The sequence below is a fragment of the Papio anubis genome, chromosome 10, assembly GCF_008728515.1.
Source record: "Papio anubis isolate 15944 chromosome 10, Panubis1.0, whole genome shotgun sequence".
Taxonomy (NCBI): Eukaryota; Metazoa; Chordata; class Mammalia; order Primates; family Cercopithecidae; genus Papio; species Papio anubis.
The window spans coordinates 93,910,951-93,928,801 of record NC_044985.1 but is presented as its reverse complement, the minus strand read 5'-3'; the positions used below and the strand labels follow the sequence as shown (position 1 = coordinate 93,928,801).

Here is a 17,851-nt window from a genome sequence, read left to right as displayed (position 1 = left end):
CTGGGATTACAGGCGTGAGCCACCGTGCCCGGCCTATTGTTTTCTTTAATGTTGAACCAGTCTTGTATTCATGAAATAAGCCATACTTGAACATAGTATCCTTTCTATATATTTTTGTTTTGTACATTTAAAAAATAGTAATTGAAATAGGTGTTGTTACTACTTGTAAGTACCAGAATCCATTGAAATGCCTTTAAATATCATGATCAATTCATTTATGAATTTAGTCAAGAAATACATGATAATTACTGTGTGCCAGACATTATTCTAGTGCTGGAGATTAGAACATTGAGTTCTTGCACTTAAACTACATTCTTTCCTAGAATGTAATATAATGTCAGGTAGCTATGAAGAGCAATAAAGCAGTGTAAGGGAATGGAGAATCATGAACCAAGAGGCTGAAGCTATTTTAAATATATTGGTCAGTGAAGGACTCTAATGAGGTTACCTTAGAAGAGAAACAAATGAAGTGAGGGAGCCAGCCATCTTATTTGTAAAAAAATTTTTCAGGCTGAGAGAATAGCAAACACAAAGTCCCTGTGTCAGAGACTTGCTTGGTGTGTTTCAAATATAGCATAGAGGCCAGTGTTTCTGGAGTGTAGTAATTCATGGAAAGAGTTGTAGAAGGCAAAGTAGTCAGGAACCTGATAATACCAATTTTGTAGGCTATAGTAAGGACAACTTTGGATTTTAAATATACTGGCAACCACTCATTTTCTCACCAGGTATTTGTTGGGCATCTTCTGTGTGTCAGATAGATTTGCATGTTGAGGATACAGTAGTTAATAAAACTGTTCAAAAATCTAAGCCTCTGAAGAGCTTAGAAGTGTTAGTGGTAAGTGTAGTTGTTTATATAATATGAAGGTCATCAGAAGTGGTAGTTTGGAATATTCAGTTGGGAAACATTGTTATATAAAATGATTATATATCTAGATAATTTAAATAATTGGAAGAAATCTACTTATATTTTATGCTAAAGCTATACTGAACATAATTTAATCTTTTTTATTTATAGGAGACATAGCTATTTTCTTTTTTTTTTTTTTTTTTTTTTTTTGAGACGGAGTCTCGCTCTGTCACCCAGGGTAGAGTGCAGTGGCCGGATCTCTGCTCACTGCAAGCTCCGCTCCCGGGTTTACGCCATTCTCCTGGCTCAGCCTCCCGAGTAGCTGGGACTACAGGCGCTCGCCACCTCGCCCGGCTAGTTTTTTGTACTTTTTAGTAGAGACGGGGTTTCACCGTGTTAGCCAGGATGGTCTCGATATCCTGACCTCGTGATCCGCCCGTCTCGGCCTCCCAAAGTGCTGGGATTACAGGCTTGAGCCACCGCGCCCGGCCAGCTATTTTCATTAGTTTCTTTTGGTTGCAAAATAGAGAGACTTATTTAGGCTAGGTTTGGAAATCGCAGAATAAGAGCTATGATATATCCAGGTCTTTCATAGACCAGAGGTTAGAAGTCTTCATATCCAAGTGTATTCATTATTTATTACTGTGTAATATGTTACCCCCTAATTTAGTGGCTTAAATTACATACTATTTCATAATTTCTGTGGGTTGAGAATCTAGGCATGTAAGCTTAGCTGGGTGCCTCTGGCTCAAGGTCTCCATAAGGCTGTTGTTAATCAAGGTATTGGCTAGAGCAACAGTCATCTCAAGGCTTTACTGGGAAGGATCTGTTTCTCAGATCACTCACATTGCTGTTAGCAGACTTCAGATTCTTTGCTATATGTTCGTTGAAGACATTGTTTCTTTACCGTGTTGGTCTTTCCACTTCATAACATGGCAGCTGGCTTTCCTGAATAAGAGAGGGTGGCCAGATGGAAGCCACAGTCTCTTTGTAACCTAATCTCAGAAGTCATCCCATCACCTCTGCTACATTTTCATTAAAAGTGAGTCACTAAATCCAGTCCTTATTCTAGGAGAGGATTAAACAAGGGCATGAATACTAAGAGGGTGGGGATTATTAAGGTCATTTTGGAAGCTACTTATCCTACCAGTAAGGCCTAGAAATCTCACCAGAGATTTTGTGTATATGCTTTTTTCTAGTTCTCTACCATAAATGGGCCTTAGCCACTTTTAATCTTTGCATTTTTTCCCTTTCTCTTTTTGCTACGAATTGTATTTCTTAAATACTAATCTGCTTTTTTTTTTTTTTTTTGACAGGGTCTTGCTCTGTCACTCAAGCTGGAGTGCAGTGGCACTATTTTTTTTTTTTTTTTTTTTGTAGAGCCTGGATTTCACCATATTGCCTAGGTTGGTCTTGAAGTCCTAGGCTCAAATGATCCACCTCTTTGGCCTCCCAAAGTGCCGGGATTATAGGCATGAGCCACTGTGCCCAGCCATGTGTATCTTTTTTTTTTTTTTTTTCTGAGACAGTGTCTTGCTTTGTTGCTCAGGCTGAAGGGCAGTGGTATAATCACAGCTCACTGCAGCTTCAACGTCCAGGCTCAAGTGATCTTCCTGCCTTAGCCTCTCAAGTAGCTGGTACCACTGGCACATGTCACTACACTTAGGACATTTTTTAGTATTTGTAGAGAAGAGGTCTCCCTATGTCATCCAGGCTGGTCTCGAACTCCTGGACTCAAGCAATCCTTCACCTTGACTTCCCAAAGTGCTCAGATTACAGGCATGAGCAATTGCACCCAGCCTCATTTCTCTACTTGTTATATTTAGCTTTTCCGTATCTTTATCCAGGGACTAAGATGAATTCTCCTGCCTTGTGATATTTCACCTCTGTCCCTGCTGCTAGCTAGTTTGATTATATTCATAGTACTCTGTTCAGATTTTTGAGAGGGACAGGTGTGTGGTGTGGGAGATAAAGTTTAGTATCTTTTGAATATTGCTGTAACATCAACAAGAACTGTGATTAAAGCAGTTTGCCTCAGAGAACAATGTAGACACTAAATACTATTATGGGTGTTTATTGATTAGAAGATATAGGTCTTTGAGTTGGTCACGGAACAACTTGAATCTTGGAAGAAATTTCCTAATGCTAGCTTGTTTTAGAATTGTTTTTCTATTTCCATAAAAGAAGAGTATAAACTGAAAAAAAAAAATCTTTTTTTTTTTTTTTTTCCATTTAGGATAAATGGGAATCTATTTGCTTATTTTTGAGGCATTATATAAAAGTGTATAAATTTTGAGACATACTGAATTTGGGGAAAACTCATTGAGACATACAATAAAGTGTATACATAAAAAAAATCTATAATTTTTTTCACTCAGTATTAACAACTATTAACATTTATTCATTTTGCATTTAGTCTTTTCCCTTCAAGTAGTAAGATTTTGTAATTAAAATGCAAATCCCCTTAAACTATTACTTTTAATTCTGTTTTATGGAACCTAACTTGATGCAACTACTGGTACAAGTTTGGTAGATATTTTTCTGGTTCACTTTTTATTCTTGCAGACAGACACGAATGTATACATATATATGGTAAGGTTTTGTGTTTGTATTATATTTATATGGTACTATACTATATATATTTTACAGTGTTCTTTTTTCTTTTTAACTTGATATTGTTTTTAAGGTCTTTCCGTATTGATGCTTTAAGTCATTCCTTTTTAACTGCAATATAGTATTCCGTTACATTTTTTAAAATCTATTTTGTTATTGTTAGGCATCTAGATTGTTTTGAAAGGATGTTTTGCCATTACGAACATTACTCTTTGGTACCTGTGACAAACACATTTTCTACATTGTGGTCAAATTACTGAACCAATTTATGATCCCAATAGATATGAGAAGTCTTACATCTCATGATATGTATGTGATGTTTTCAGAAAAAAAGTCTGTATCAGTGTGGTGATTGGAAAACTGGGCTCTTGTTTTGTTAATCTATTTTCCCCTGATTACTAGTATGATTAAGTCTGTGTTTAGTGACCATTTGAATATCATCATCTGTGAAGTGCCTGATTGCTCTATCTTTTGCTCATTTGTAGGAATTCCTCCTATAATCTAGATACTAATACTTGTCTGATATGTATGTTGCAAATATTTTCTCCTCCTCTGTCATTTTGCTAATAACCCTTTTTTTTTTTTATTACATAGACATTGTTGTGCTTTTATTTTCTTCTTGATCATTTTTGTTGGACTTTGTAAAGAATCAGCTTTTGGTTTTGTGTTTTTAAGTAGGAATAAAGGAAGTAGAGTTATAACTAGCACTTGGGGACAGAAACTGTGAGAGTGTATCCATTTAAATGACTATCAACTGTTATGTGTTGAAACAAAAATTATGGCATTATCAAGGTTACAAAATACTAGGTATCTTTAAAAAGTTATAATTGTTGATGATGTACAATTATTTTACTAACCAGGCTTCGTAATGTTTAATGGTACTGGGTTGCCTTTTTCTGTGAATCAATATATGGATTTATACTTTTGATAATATGCAATGAAATTTGTTTAATTATGGGATAAATCTTTAGTGGTTATCTGACACTGTCTCCACTATTATCAAGGCAGGAGTAATGCCTTCTGGTGCATATTCATTTGTGAAAAGGGTAAAATTGCAGATATTTTTAGAGGAAACATTGCATTAGGCAATTTTTTACTATTACATATTTTTAACAGCTGTGAAGTTATATGTTTTTAGTTCTGTTCACTTAGGTTGTCTTCTTTTTTTTTTTTTTCTTTTTTTTTTTTGAGTCTCACTCTGTTGCACAGGCTGGAGTGCATTGGCGTGATCTCTGCTCACTTCAACCTCTGCCTCCCGGGTTCAAGCGATTCTCCTGCCTCAGCCTCCCAAGTAGCTGGGATTACAGTTGCCCACCACCATGCCTGGCTAATTTTTATATTTTTAGTAGAGACAGAGTTTTGCCACGTTGGCCATGGTAAACTCCAACTCCTGATCTCAGGTGATCCACCCACCTCGGCCTCCCAAAGTGCTGGGATTACAGGTGTGAGCTACCACATCCGGCCTCACTTAGGTCTTCTTACACATTATTTATTATATTTTAATGCTTGTTATTAATACCGTTCAGGCTGTGATGATTAAATTCAGGAATAGAACTTTAGAGCAATTTATTATATTTTATAAAGATAAGTAGTTCGTATTTTTGACTGAAAGTGCACAATTGAGTCACATTTTCAATTGTTATTATCAGATTCTAGGCTGGAATATTTTTTCTTTGGACTGTAACTAAATGTAAAAAAATGGAATTCTGAGATGTAATTACATCCACAAATATTTGTCGAACACCTATTGTGTACTAGCAATGTGTAGCTTTAATTGGAGCTTTAGCTATTAGGCCCCCAGTCAGAGGGAAGAATAGCTTTATCTTTGTTGAAATAATGTTGAGAGTTGGGAGATGAAGGAGGAGTTTTGTTCCTTCATGTTTTAATCAGAAATATCGAACATGTTGCCCTTAGAAAAAAGTATAAGCATAAAATTTTTTTCTAGATATTTGACCATTTATTTTTACATTATTGTAGGTTTCCATTACTTATCTACAGGAATCGCCATGACCCCAGCTCTGAGGGAGGCAACAGCAAAGGGTATCGGCTTTTCATCTTTGCCAAGTACCATGGAGTCTGACAAGATGCTCTACATGGAAAGTCCAAGAACTGTAGATGAAAAGCTAAAGGGAGACACCTTTTCTCAGATGCTTGGATTTCCAACTCCCGAATCTACTCTTAATACTAATTTTGTGAATTTAAAACATTTTGGCTCCCCTCAGTCTTCAAAACATTACCAGACTGTTTTTTTAATGAGATCTAATTCTACATTAAATAAATACAATGAGAATTATAAACAAAAGAAATTAGGGGAGCCCAGTTGCAATAAGCTGAAAAACATACTGTATAATGGCAGCAACATTCAGCTCGGTAAAATCTGTCTTTCTCATTCTGAAGAGTTCATCAAAAAGGAACCTTTATCAGATACCACGAGCCAGTGCATGAAAGATGTACAAATTATTTTGGATTCAAATATAACCAAAGACACTAATGTAGATAAAGTACAACTACAAAACTGTAAATGGTATCAAGAGAATGCACTTTTGGATAAAGTTACTGATGCTGAGATTAAAAAGGGTTTATTGCACTGTGCTCAAAAGAAAATTGTAGCTGGCCACTCAAATATGTCTATTAGTTCTTCAGCTGCTGAAAAAGAGGAGGAAGTAAATGCTCGTTTACTTCATTGTGTAAGCAAACAGAAAATTTTACTTAGCCAGGCTAGAAGAACTCAGAAACATTTGCAGATGCTCCTGGCAAAGCATGTTGTTAAGCACTATGGTCAGCAGATGAAATTGTCTATGAAACACCAACTCCCCAAAATGAAGATGTTTCATGAACCTACCACAATTTTGAGTAACAGTTTACCTAAATGCACTGAAATTAAGCCAGAAGTTAACACATTGACTGCAGAGAATAAATTGTGGGATGATGCAAAAAATGGCCTTGCACGGTGTACAGCTGCGGAAATCCAAAGATTTGCGTTGTCTGCTACAGGGCTGTTGTCTCATGTTGAAGAGGGTTTGGATTCCGATGCAACTGATAGCAGCTCTGATGACGATTTGGATGAATATACCCTTAGAAAAAATATGGCAGTGTAAGTGCAAAATTATTATTAGACTATTTTCTATTCCATATATAGCAGCAATTATCTTAGTTTCCAGGTACATTGACAAGAAATGGATTTTCTAAAATCTTGATGCTATACTCTTTTTTTTTTTTTAAATTTTTATTTTTGAGATGGAGTCTCGCTCCGTCACCCAGGCTGGAGTATACTGGTGCAATCCTGCTCACTGCAAACTCCGCCTCCCAAGTGCAAACAATTCTCCTGCTTTAGCCTCCTGAGTAGCTGGGGTTACAGGTGTGTGCCACCACACCCAGCTAATTTTTGTAGTTTTAGTAGAGGCAGGGTTTCACCATGTTGGTCAGACTGGTCTCGAACTCCTGACCTTGTGATCCACCCGCCTCGGCCTCCCAAAGTGCTGGGATTACAGGTGTGAGCCACCACACCCAGCCACCATAATCTTTTATGTTATAAAACTTTTGGTGAATTTTTAAAATGTTTTATTTGTTAAATTATTGTGTGTGAGTATATAAATACTATTTAAAAATAAATTTACCAAACTAGGAAAAACCCATACGGGAATAATGAAATTATTGAGCTATAAATAGGCATTTTTTCTATTCTTGAATAGAATAGGCTGTGGACAAGGCCTAATCTTTGTTTAAGTGATCTAGTTAATATGTGTATCTAACTAAAAAATCTTAGTCTGTACATATGGAGCCCTCATTGTCTTTGGGAGCGTATCAGTTGAGAGCACATGTGTGTTGACCTACTACTTTTTTTCCTTAACTGTCTACTCGTTGTACTTATAGCTTTCAGAACTGGCCTTTACCAACTCAGTTTTTGCTAGCTTAGTATAACTAAAACAAAACTATAATGTCAGCTGTAAGATATCTATTGAATGCGTATAATGTGCTAGACACTAAGATTCAGTTGTGAGCAACATGTTCACAACCTCTGCCTTTTGGGGCATGTACTTGAGAGACAGGTATCATGATATTAAAAAATAAAAAGCAGAGAAAAGTAGTTTCAATTATCACACCATGATAACACTACAGACCAGCTCTGTCCAATAGAAACTTCTGAGATGATGGATCTTTTATATGTGTGCTGTCCAATAGGCACTAGCCTTATGTGGATATTAAACACTTAAGATTTGGCCAGTGATACTAAGGAAATGAGTTTTTAATTTTATTTAATTGACTAAATTTTAATTGAAATGGTCTAAAAAGCATAATTTTTAATCTAGTTTTCAGGGAATCTATTACTGTTCTCAAATTAATGTAAATTACTGTTTATATATATGGCATTTTGGGGGAAAGAAGTCTGTCACACATGGATACGTACAGGGGAACAACACTTACTGGGGCTTTTTAAAGGGTGCAGGGTGGGAGGAGGGAGAGGATCAGGAATAATTAACTAATGGGCATTAGGGTTAAAACCTGGGCGATGAAATAATCTGTATAACAAACCCACATGACACAAGTTTATCTATGTAACAAACCTGCACTTGTACCCCTGAACTTAAAATAAAAGTTAAAAGAAAACTTTTTCAAATTCTCAAAAATAAATGAGAATTACAGAATTGGAAACCAAACACATTGATGTTTACTAAGAAATAGAAGGTCAGTGTATTAGTTTTTATGGTGAGAAATAAAATATAAAGCAAAGTGGGCATTCTAGTCTTCTAGTGTTCTGATATCACTGTAGTTGAAATTTGTTTGCATGTGGAATTTATAGTAGTTAATAAGCACAGATTATTTTTCTGGCTGGCATTGTGCTAGTTATTTAACATATGATATCTCATTTAATTCTTTCAACAACCCTAGCAGGTAGTTATTATCCTTATTTCACTTAAGAAGAAACAGACTCAGCATGGGTTAAGTAACTTACCCATGGTTAAAAAGTCAAGTAAGTGGCAGAAACAGGATTTTACTCACATATATGACTCTAAACATATGCTTATTCTCTTGTAACATGCTGTTTTCTCAACATTGCATCGATTCTTATAGCTACAAGAATTATTAGGTACATGTGTTCTGAAAGAAGTCTGAAAGTTTACCAATTTTTGTGTATACAATACTTTTGAAGTATTTAAATATAATTTAGTGGGCACATTCAGTAAATTAAGTATTTTTTGTTGTTGAGAAGAGCTAATGGAGCGATTTGTCTTTTTTAAGCTAGAAACAAGAATAAGAAACTTTTGGTCAGGGTGTGGTGGCTCACGCCTATAATCCCAGCACTTTGGGAGGCCCAGGTGGCCAGATTGCTTGAACCCAGAAGTTTGAGACCAGCCTGGGCAACATAGCAAAACCTCATCTATACAAAAAATACAATATAAAAATTAGCCCAGCATGGTGGTGTGCACCTGTAGTCCCAGCTACCTGGGAGGCTAAGGCAGGAGAATTGCTTGAACCCAGGAGTTGGAGGTTGCAGTGATTCCATATCACCCCCTTGCACTCCAGTCTGTGTGACGAGAGTAAAACTCATATCAAAAAAAGAAAGAAAATTTTGTTTTCTCAGACCGTTTTGAACTATAATGTTATTTTCATTAGTAGTCCTTTCATTGATTTCCTATAGTGCTTAGTCTGCCATACAATTTGTCATTAAATTGTGTTTTGTCCTATACAGTTTGCTAATATATCTGCTAGTCTTAACCAACCCCTATTAAGGGTAGATACCACACTTTTTACTTTCTGATAATTTCTTTATTTCTTTTTCTTTTTCTCTTTTTTTTTTTTGAGATGGAGTTTCGCTCTTGTTGCCCAGGCTGGAGTGCAATGGCGCGATCTTGGCTCACCGCAACCTCTGCCTCCTGGGTTCAAGCGATTCTCCTGCTTCAGCCTCCCAAGTAGCTGGGATTACAGGCATGCACCACCATGCCCAGGTAATTTTGTATTTTTAGTAGACATAGGGTTTCTCCATGTTGGTCAGGCTGGTCTCAAGCTCCTGACCTTAGGTCATCCGCCAACCTTGGCCTCCCAAAGTGCTGGGATTACAGGCGTGAGCCACTGTGCCCGGCCAACTTTCTGATAATTTCTTATCAAAGGCATATAAATTTTGATTTTTCAAAAGATTTTGAGATTTACATTTATTTCTTGAATTTGGTGAGGCAACACTAAGTTTAGACATTTGTGTGAAACATAATACAGAAATGGTGAAATTCAAATGATAGAAACACTTTTTTTTACAAAATAATGTACCTCCTATTTTTAACCAACTCTGCAAGTTTGTTAGGTAAACTGAAGGAAAGTAACCTGGAAAAAATTGGGTTCTGGTTTGAAAAGTTTATTTCTCTTACTCTCTTTCTTTTTCCCATAATCAGCTAGAGGGGATTCAGAGACTCTAGACATAAATTTTAAGAAAATAATGAATCTAAGAAATTTACTATCAGTTCATTAAGGTAGGATTCTGGCCTCTTGCATTATTGGCCTCTTAATGTTATGATTAATGCCTTGGTTGTTAAAGACCCACCTGAATTTTTTGAAGGTCAAATAAACTTTGCTTTAAGGTTAAACTCATCTGATCTATACAAATCAATAATACTAAATTTATGTAACAGCTCTTTATATTTTTTATATCACTGAATTATTCGATACTTGTTTTGTTTTTGTTTTTTTGGGTTTTCTTTAATACTTGAAATCTATTCAACATTTCTTGATTTCATATATCTTCCCATACATTAAATACAAAATTTTGTTTTGAATATTTTTGCTAACACTAGTAGATTTCTTGTGGGAAAGACTGTACTCAACATTATATTAATTTTGAAGTTGACTAAATATTAAGAACAAATGACATAACTTTATTTGTATCTCTTGGTGTGAATATAAAAGCAGTTTCTGTTTTTTAAAGTTGGAATTAATCAGTTCTATCTCAGGTCATTAAATTCATATTTAAATATAAAATATCCTTATAAGTTTATTTTTGTTATTTTCTTCTCTACGTTTGTGAAAAGAGTTTTCAAATCTACATGAGTATTTTTAATGTATAAAGTTCAGAGCGAAACTTTAAACATAAAATACTAAGTAAACAGATGCATTTTGTGGTTCTAAATTTTTAAGTGAGTGCTAACACAAATTTTCATTGTCTTTATTGAATATGTTGATTTCTTAAAGTATAAGATCTAATACTAAAGTTGACTTCAACTTAATTTTAAGCAGTTTGAGTGTTAGTACTACTCTTTCATCGTATAGCCTAGTATTGTCTTCTGTTTAATGATTGCTTGGTATTTGTTGAGTGAATGAATGACTATTTCTGTATTTGTATATGTAGTTGTAAAGACATAAACATTGAGGCTGGCAATCTGAAATTTCTCTCTTCTATATATGGTTTTTAAAAATTTCATTGTGGAGTTGCATTGTGTTTACTTAATGTTTTTTCCATTCCTTCCTTTGTTTCTAATATTAAACTGGCCACAGGATGTTTCTTGTACAGCATAGACCTTCCCATAAATGTTCAATGACTGAATAAATGAAATATACCAAAATATGGACATTTAAAAGTAATGATTTTATTATAATATTCAATGTTTGCAATTTTTAAAGTTGATAAGTAAAATGCATTATATTTACCTTAAAAATTTTAGATTGTATTAATATTATATGCCTTCTATTTTTCTTTGAGTCAGTAGCCCTAATAGGAAAAATTGATCAGGAAGTTAGCTGTGAAGGAATATAATTGTTTTAGAAAATTGGATACTATTCACATTAGTCATTACAATTACCTTTTTTTAAAAAAAATATATATTTGGCTTGACTTTTTTACTTTTCCTCCAAAAATGTAGTAGGCAATAAATTAGTTCATAATGATATTACTAATAGACTTTAATTCATAATGATGTTACTAATTGACATTAATAATAACTTTTGGTTGAGAGGCTAGTATGCATTCGAAGTAAAAGAAAGTCACTTTCCTTTGGAAAGCATAGTAGGGAGACTTTGTTTTTTGTAGGTTTAAGATGTAGTCCTTCCATTGTAATATGAATAGATTTTTGCCTCCAGTGTTCTTTTTATTTGTCCAGTAAGGTCCATGAGCACTGAACTGGTTAAATTTGAGAGGATGTGGGTGAGTCACTGACAAAAGTTGGCTACGATTATGTTATTTCTCATCTGATGGTAGAGCCACAGAATTCTAGCATTTCTTTTCTTTTTTTTCGGGGGAATGAGGATCAGTTACATTTTTCCAGGCTGCATTTTGGGGAAACACAGATTTTGACACAGGCATGTTTTAATTTTCCAAGGGTTGTGGAAAAGGAAGAAATAATGCTGCTTGTCTTATTCCAGGAAACCTACCAATATCTTCCAAATCACACAATTGTTTCAAATGTTGGGGAAAAAAAATCCCACTCTATCCCTAAATTGGTCACCATATATTCAAATTTTCTTAAAGTTTTTACTTAGATATGTAAATAAGCAGACTTGATTAAGGGAATTCTTTTCAATAGATTTAGGCATTCACCAAAGAAGAAAGGGGAATTGTTGATGTTTAGTAAGAGCTGTTGGGAGACTCCAGATTAAAAAATAGAAAATAATTAATTTTTTGCAGACCCATAGAAATGGATACTCATGGTTTTGTTCTTGCTTTCCTGCTTTGCTAATGGAAAGGAAAAGAACTGAAAAGCAAGGTGATCCAGTATTTCCCTTTGAGGAATTGGATAAATAGGAGTAGAAACTCAGTGCCAAGATTCAAAGGGCGAAGAGACTGATAACATTTCATTATTCATTGTAAACAAGAGTAACTTTGTATTTGTATAATGTGGAGTTTATAGGTTTTTTTGTATTTGTTATCTTTTTTTATTCCCTGCATGTCTGACAGATGGGACAAGTTGAATTTTGTTTTATTTTGTTTATAAGGAAAACAAAAAGTTGAGTGAATTCTAGGAAATTTGCAAATGATACTTAAATGAAGAACCTTTTCCTTTCTGTGGGAGAAGTGGAAGGGAAGTAAAGGGCAAAAATTCAAAAGTGTAATTGTGAATGAACTAGTAGCTAAAAATGGGAAAGAAATATTTTATTTATTTTTCTTTTTATTTTTAGAGACAAGGTCTCAACTCTGTTGCCCAGGTTGGAGTACAGTGGCATAGTCATAGCTCACTGCAGTCTGAACTCTTCAGCTCAAGGGATCCTCCTGCCTGAGTAGCTAGGACTACAGATGTGTGCCATCATGATTGGCTAAATATTAAAATTTTTTTATAGAGACAAGGTTTAGCTATGTTGCCCAGGATGGTCTTGAATTCCTGGCTTTAAGCTGTCTTCCTGCCTTGGCCTCCCAAATTGCTGGTATGAGAGCATGAGCTACCATGCCCAAGCAAGAAATATTGTCTACTGTGGCATGTGGACATCTTTGAGGGAAGTAGTACTTCAATTAAAATAAGCTCATTTGATTTTAAAAAGGCTTTTTTTTTTATTTTTTGCAACGTGATGTTTAAAAGACTACATGTGTACTAGATTTTCTCTCAGTGTTGTTAGTTAGTTAATGGCAAAGCTGGGATTTTAGCCTGGTCCTTTAACTCCCATTTAAGGCTGTACTTCTATATCTACAGACTTTAGCTGGCTTAGGCCAAAGTTAAATTGACTGAATCATTTTCAACATCCACATAACAAAAAGAAAAAAAGGTGTTTTGTTTTCAAAGGAAAATTAAGATATTACTATAAAGTTGAAGTTTTTGATGAAAAAAAGCATCAGATTGCTTGTATATATATTAATTTCTTTAAATCTTGCTATAAATTAGTGAATCACAATCCTCTCTTCTTCACCCCAACACATCTGAGGATGACCAAGTAAATAACTCTTTTGATTGCCTTGATTCTCACAGGCTGGGGAGAGGTGGAGAAACTCATCCTCTTGGACCATATTGCTTAGAAAAGTCTACAGGTGATCATAACATAATTTTCTTTGAGACTTCTATATAATATGTATCACTTAAATGTTCTATATACCTTTACTTAAAAATAAACCACCTTCATAGATGAAACAAAATGGCATTTATGTCCTGTATGGAGAAAGCAGAATAGTAAAGCTGTTTGCAGAAGTTATGCAGGTGTTAATTGTATTTGTCATCGGAAATGATCACCTTTGTTTTCCTAATTTTGACAAGAAAGCACAGCTCAGCTGAGTGATATAAGCAAGATAGTCGGGTAGGAGATACCAGTCTTCATTCCCGAACAAAAAACAAGAACTAGGTATCTTTCCGTGAATGAAAGTAACCTTGGGAGGGCTCAAATGTTTAAGTACAAATCTGCAACAACATAGTGGAGTGAACAAACAAACAAAAATCCAGAGGATAACTGCACAGAAAGGATAGCTGGGGAGACTGGCATACCTGAGACATCTGGAGATGGCTAGAAACAAAGAAAGGTGGGGGCTGTCAGTATCAGGTACATGGTGGGTGCTACCATAGTCACCACTGGCCACAACATCAGTATCTTTTGCCATTGAGGTGATCAACAGCCATCACCACTGTGGATCCCTAGAGAGGAAGATGTGGTTGCATCCCCTACCCCCACCACCGCCACCAAGAAGGAGCTGCGTGTCCAGGATTGGGACCACCACCCTCCCAATCCTAACATGAGCCCCAGACTCTAGAGCTTCAACTGCCTCGTGCATGCCCACACACCAGACCTTGGCTCCATGACCACATATCCACATTCCAGATTCTGTCCCACTATGCACATTCTCACCTCAAACACAAGAGCCATTGTGGCTGTGGACTAGCCTCAATCCAAGCCTTGGAGCCCAGGTTGCTTTGCTATGAACATTGGCTCCATTGCCACTCTTTAAACATCTGTGCCTCTGACATCTGAGCCATCATCGCAATGTACTAGCCCACTCCTTGGATCCCAGAACCTTTGTAATTCCCTGTGTGCCCATGCCTCAGAAACAAGAACCACTGCCTTTATGGAATAATCTGTACCCTGGGCCCTGGAGCTGTGGTTTCTCTGTCTATGAAACTACTTCTACCACAGTGAGTGAGTCCATGCCCCAGACCCTGGAAACATTGTAGCTCTGTGTGTGCTGCTGCTTTGGATCTCAGCCCCCTGGCAGCTCCAAAAGCAGTCACATCTTGCACATTGTTACTAACATGGGAATGGGGGAACCTGCACTCTGGATATGGGTGCCACCTCAGCACTAGACCCTGGAGCCATGGCTCCTACACATGCCCATGCTCCAGAATCCAAATTGTTAGCTGTTTCATGGATGACTCATATGAGATACCATTGCTGTCACCACTGCAAATGCACCTGCAAGTTAGACCCAGTGCCAAGAGGGATTCCACTGGCCACAGCTTTCCTGGTAGGAGAAAAAGAGATCAGGAGGACTGACCCCACCAGTCTTCATGACTGGAACACCCAATAGCCCTTGCTACTGCTGTAGACAGTGGCTGCTGAGGATCCTTGTGATCTTTGGCAGTGCTAACATCAGTTGATAGAGCTGTACAGAGATTTTGCTGCTATGCATTTACTGGAGTCAGACGTGTCACACTGTACCCAGCTGTTGTCCTCACACCCACCTGAAGGAGAAGTTTTTTTCCTCACTGAAACCAGTATATGAAGTCAGAAGGAGGTGACTGCTTCATCAACTATGCAGACATTAATTCAAAGTAACAAGCAACATGAAAAGCCAAAGAAGCATACCACCAAAGAACATGATAATTTTGCAGGAACTAACCCTAAAGAAATAGAAGATCTATGAATATCTTGGCAGATAATTCAAAATGATTCTTTTAAGTAAAATACGAGAGAACACAGAGGGGCAGTTCAACAAAATCAGGAAAACAATACAGAAATAAAATGAGAAGTTTAACAGAATGATTGAAATTATTAAAAAAAAAAGATAACTAAGATAACTAGGCAGAAATTCTGGAGCTGAATATAAACTGAAGAAAGTGAAAAATGCAACAGCATCAGCAGCAGAATTGATCAAGCAGAATAAAGAATCTGTGAACTCAAATACAGGTTATTTGAAAATATCCCGTCAGAGAAGGAAAAATAATGAAAAGGAGTGAAGAAAGCCTGTGCAATTTATGGGATATCCTCAAGAGAGCTAATGTTCACATTATAGCAATTAAGGAAGGAGAAGAGAGAAGGGGTAGAAAGTATTTTTAAAGATATAATGACTGAAAACATCACAAATCTGGGGAAGAGAGCTAATTGTTCACATTATAGCAATTAAGGAAGGAGAAGAGAGAAGGGGTAGAAAGTATTTTTAAAGATACAATGACTGAAAACATCACAAATCTGGGGAGAGATACCACATTGAGGTAAAGGAGGGTCCAAGGTCTCCAGTCATTTTCAAACCAAAGACCACACTACAACATATTATCGTCAAACTGTCAAAAATCACAGAGAGACTATTGAAAATAGCAAGAGAAAATCTTCACATACAAGGGAGCTCTCAGGAAGTTATCTGCACATTTCTAAGCAGAAACTTTGTAAGCCAGGAAAGTGTGGGATGATATATTCAAAGTGCTGGGGGGAAAAAAAAAACCTACCAACCAAGAATACTTTACCCAACAAAACTGTCCTTCAGAAAGGGAGAAAGACGACTTTCCCAGACAAACAAAATCTGAGAAAGTTCATCATCACTAACCTGCCTTACAAGAAATGGTAAAGAGAATTCTTCAGGCTGAAAAAAACAGAATGCTAATTAGGAACATGAAAACATATGAAAGTGTAAAACTCACTGGTGATAGTGAGGAAATAGTCAATTCAGAATAATAATGTAATGGTGGTATATAAATCACTTATGTTTTTATAATTAAAAGACAAAGCTATTAAAAATAGCTACAATAATTTGTCATAGGATGTACAATATGAAAAGATGTAAATTGTGATATCAAAAGCTAGAATAGGAATAAAAGTATAGAGATTTAATATATGAAATTGAAGTTATTATCAGCTTCAAATAGACTCCTAATAACTATGAATTGTTCTCTTAAGCCTCATTGTAACCACAAAGCAAAAACCTATAGTAGATATACAAAAGATGAAGAGAAAGGAATCCAGGCATATAATTACAGAAAATCACCAGATCACAAAGGAAGACAGCAAGAGAGGAAGAAAGGAACAAAGAATCTGATTTTTAAAAAAAACAGGCCAGGTGTGGTGGCTCACGCTTGTAATCCCAGCACTTTGGGAGGCTGAGGCGGGCGGATCATGAGGTCAGGAGATCAAGACCATCCTGGCTCACACAGTGAAACCCCGTCTCTGCTAAAAATACAAAAAAATTAGCCGGTCGTGGTGGCAGGTGCCTGTAGTCCCAGCTACTCTGGAGACTGAGGCAGGAGAATGGCGTGAACCTGTGAGGCAGAGCTTGCAGTGAGTGGAGATTGCGCCACTGCATTCCAGCCTGGGCAACAGAGCCAGACTCTGTCTAACAACAACAACAAAAAATTAAAAAAAAAAAAATTGTGAACACAAAGGCAATAATAAACCTTTACCTATCAACAATTGCCTTAGATATAAATGTATTAAATTATCCAATTTAAAAACATATTGTCAGTGAATGGATTTTTTTTTTAACACCCAGCTAGCTATATGTGCCCTGTAAGAGGCTCACTTCAAGTATAAGGACACAGACTAAAAGTGAAAGAATAAAATGTGGTATTCCATGCACATGGGAACCAAAAGAGAGCAGGGGTGGCTACATGTATATCAGAAAAAAATACACTTTAGGTCAAAACATGTAAAAAGAGACAAAAAGGTAAGTAGATATTGATAAAGACACCAGTTTGTTAAGAGGATAGTACATTATAAACGTATGTAACCAATATCAGAGAATCTAAATATAGCAAATATTAATCGATCTGAAGGAAGAAATAGACTGCAATACAATAATAGTAGGAGACTTTAATACCCCACTTTCAACAATGAATAAATCATCCAGACAGAAAATCAAAAGGAAGCATTGGGCTGGAACTATAGTTTATGCCAAATGGACCTAACAGACATATATAGAATATTCCATCCAACATCATAATATACATTGTTTCCAAGTGCATATGGAACATTCTTCAGGATTGATCATATGTTAGGCCGCAGAACAAATCTTAACCAACATGATTGAAATCATATCAAGTATTTTTTCCAACCAAAATGGTATGAAATTAGAAATAAGTAACAGGAGGAATTTTGGAAAATTCACAGATATGTGGAAATTAAGCAAAATGTTTCTGAAAAGCCAGACATTAAAAAACACCTACATTAAAAAAGTCATCTCAAACAACATTATACTTCAAGGAAGCAGAAAAAGAAGAACAAACTAATCCCAAAATTAGTACAAGAAGGAAATAAGATCAAAGCAGAAGATATTAGAAAAACAACAGAAAA

General features: G+C 36.0%; 1 protein-coding gene across 6 annotated transcripts in view; it reads left to right on the top strand.

Moving 5' to 3' along the window:
• The window catches only part of KANSL1L (KAT8 regulatory NSL complex subunit 1 like), a 140,013-nt gene that overhangs the window by 11,749 nt on the left and 110,413 nt on the right, over positions 1-17,851 (top strand). For 3 of the 6 annotated variants that reach the window (XM_021923942.2, XM_021923944.2, XM_021923941.2), the window contains exon 2: positions 5,438-6,554. In XM_021923942.2, the coding sequence (XP_021779634.2) occupies positions 5,467-6,554 (1,088 nt within the window). In that variant the 5' untranslated portion in view covers positions 5,438-5,466. Of the gene's footprint in view, positions 1-1,288; positions 1,890-4,757; positions 4,861-4,883; positions 4,903-5,437; positions 6,555-17,851 lie in introns of those variants that run through there. The other 3 variants (XM_031651894.1, XM_021923943.2, XM_021923945.2) reach the window with 3 other exon arrangements.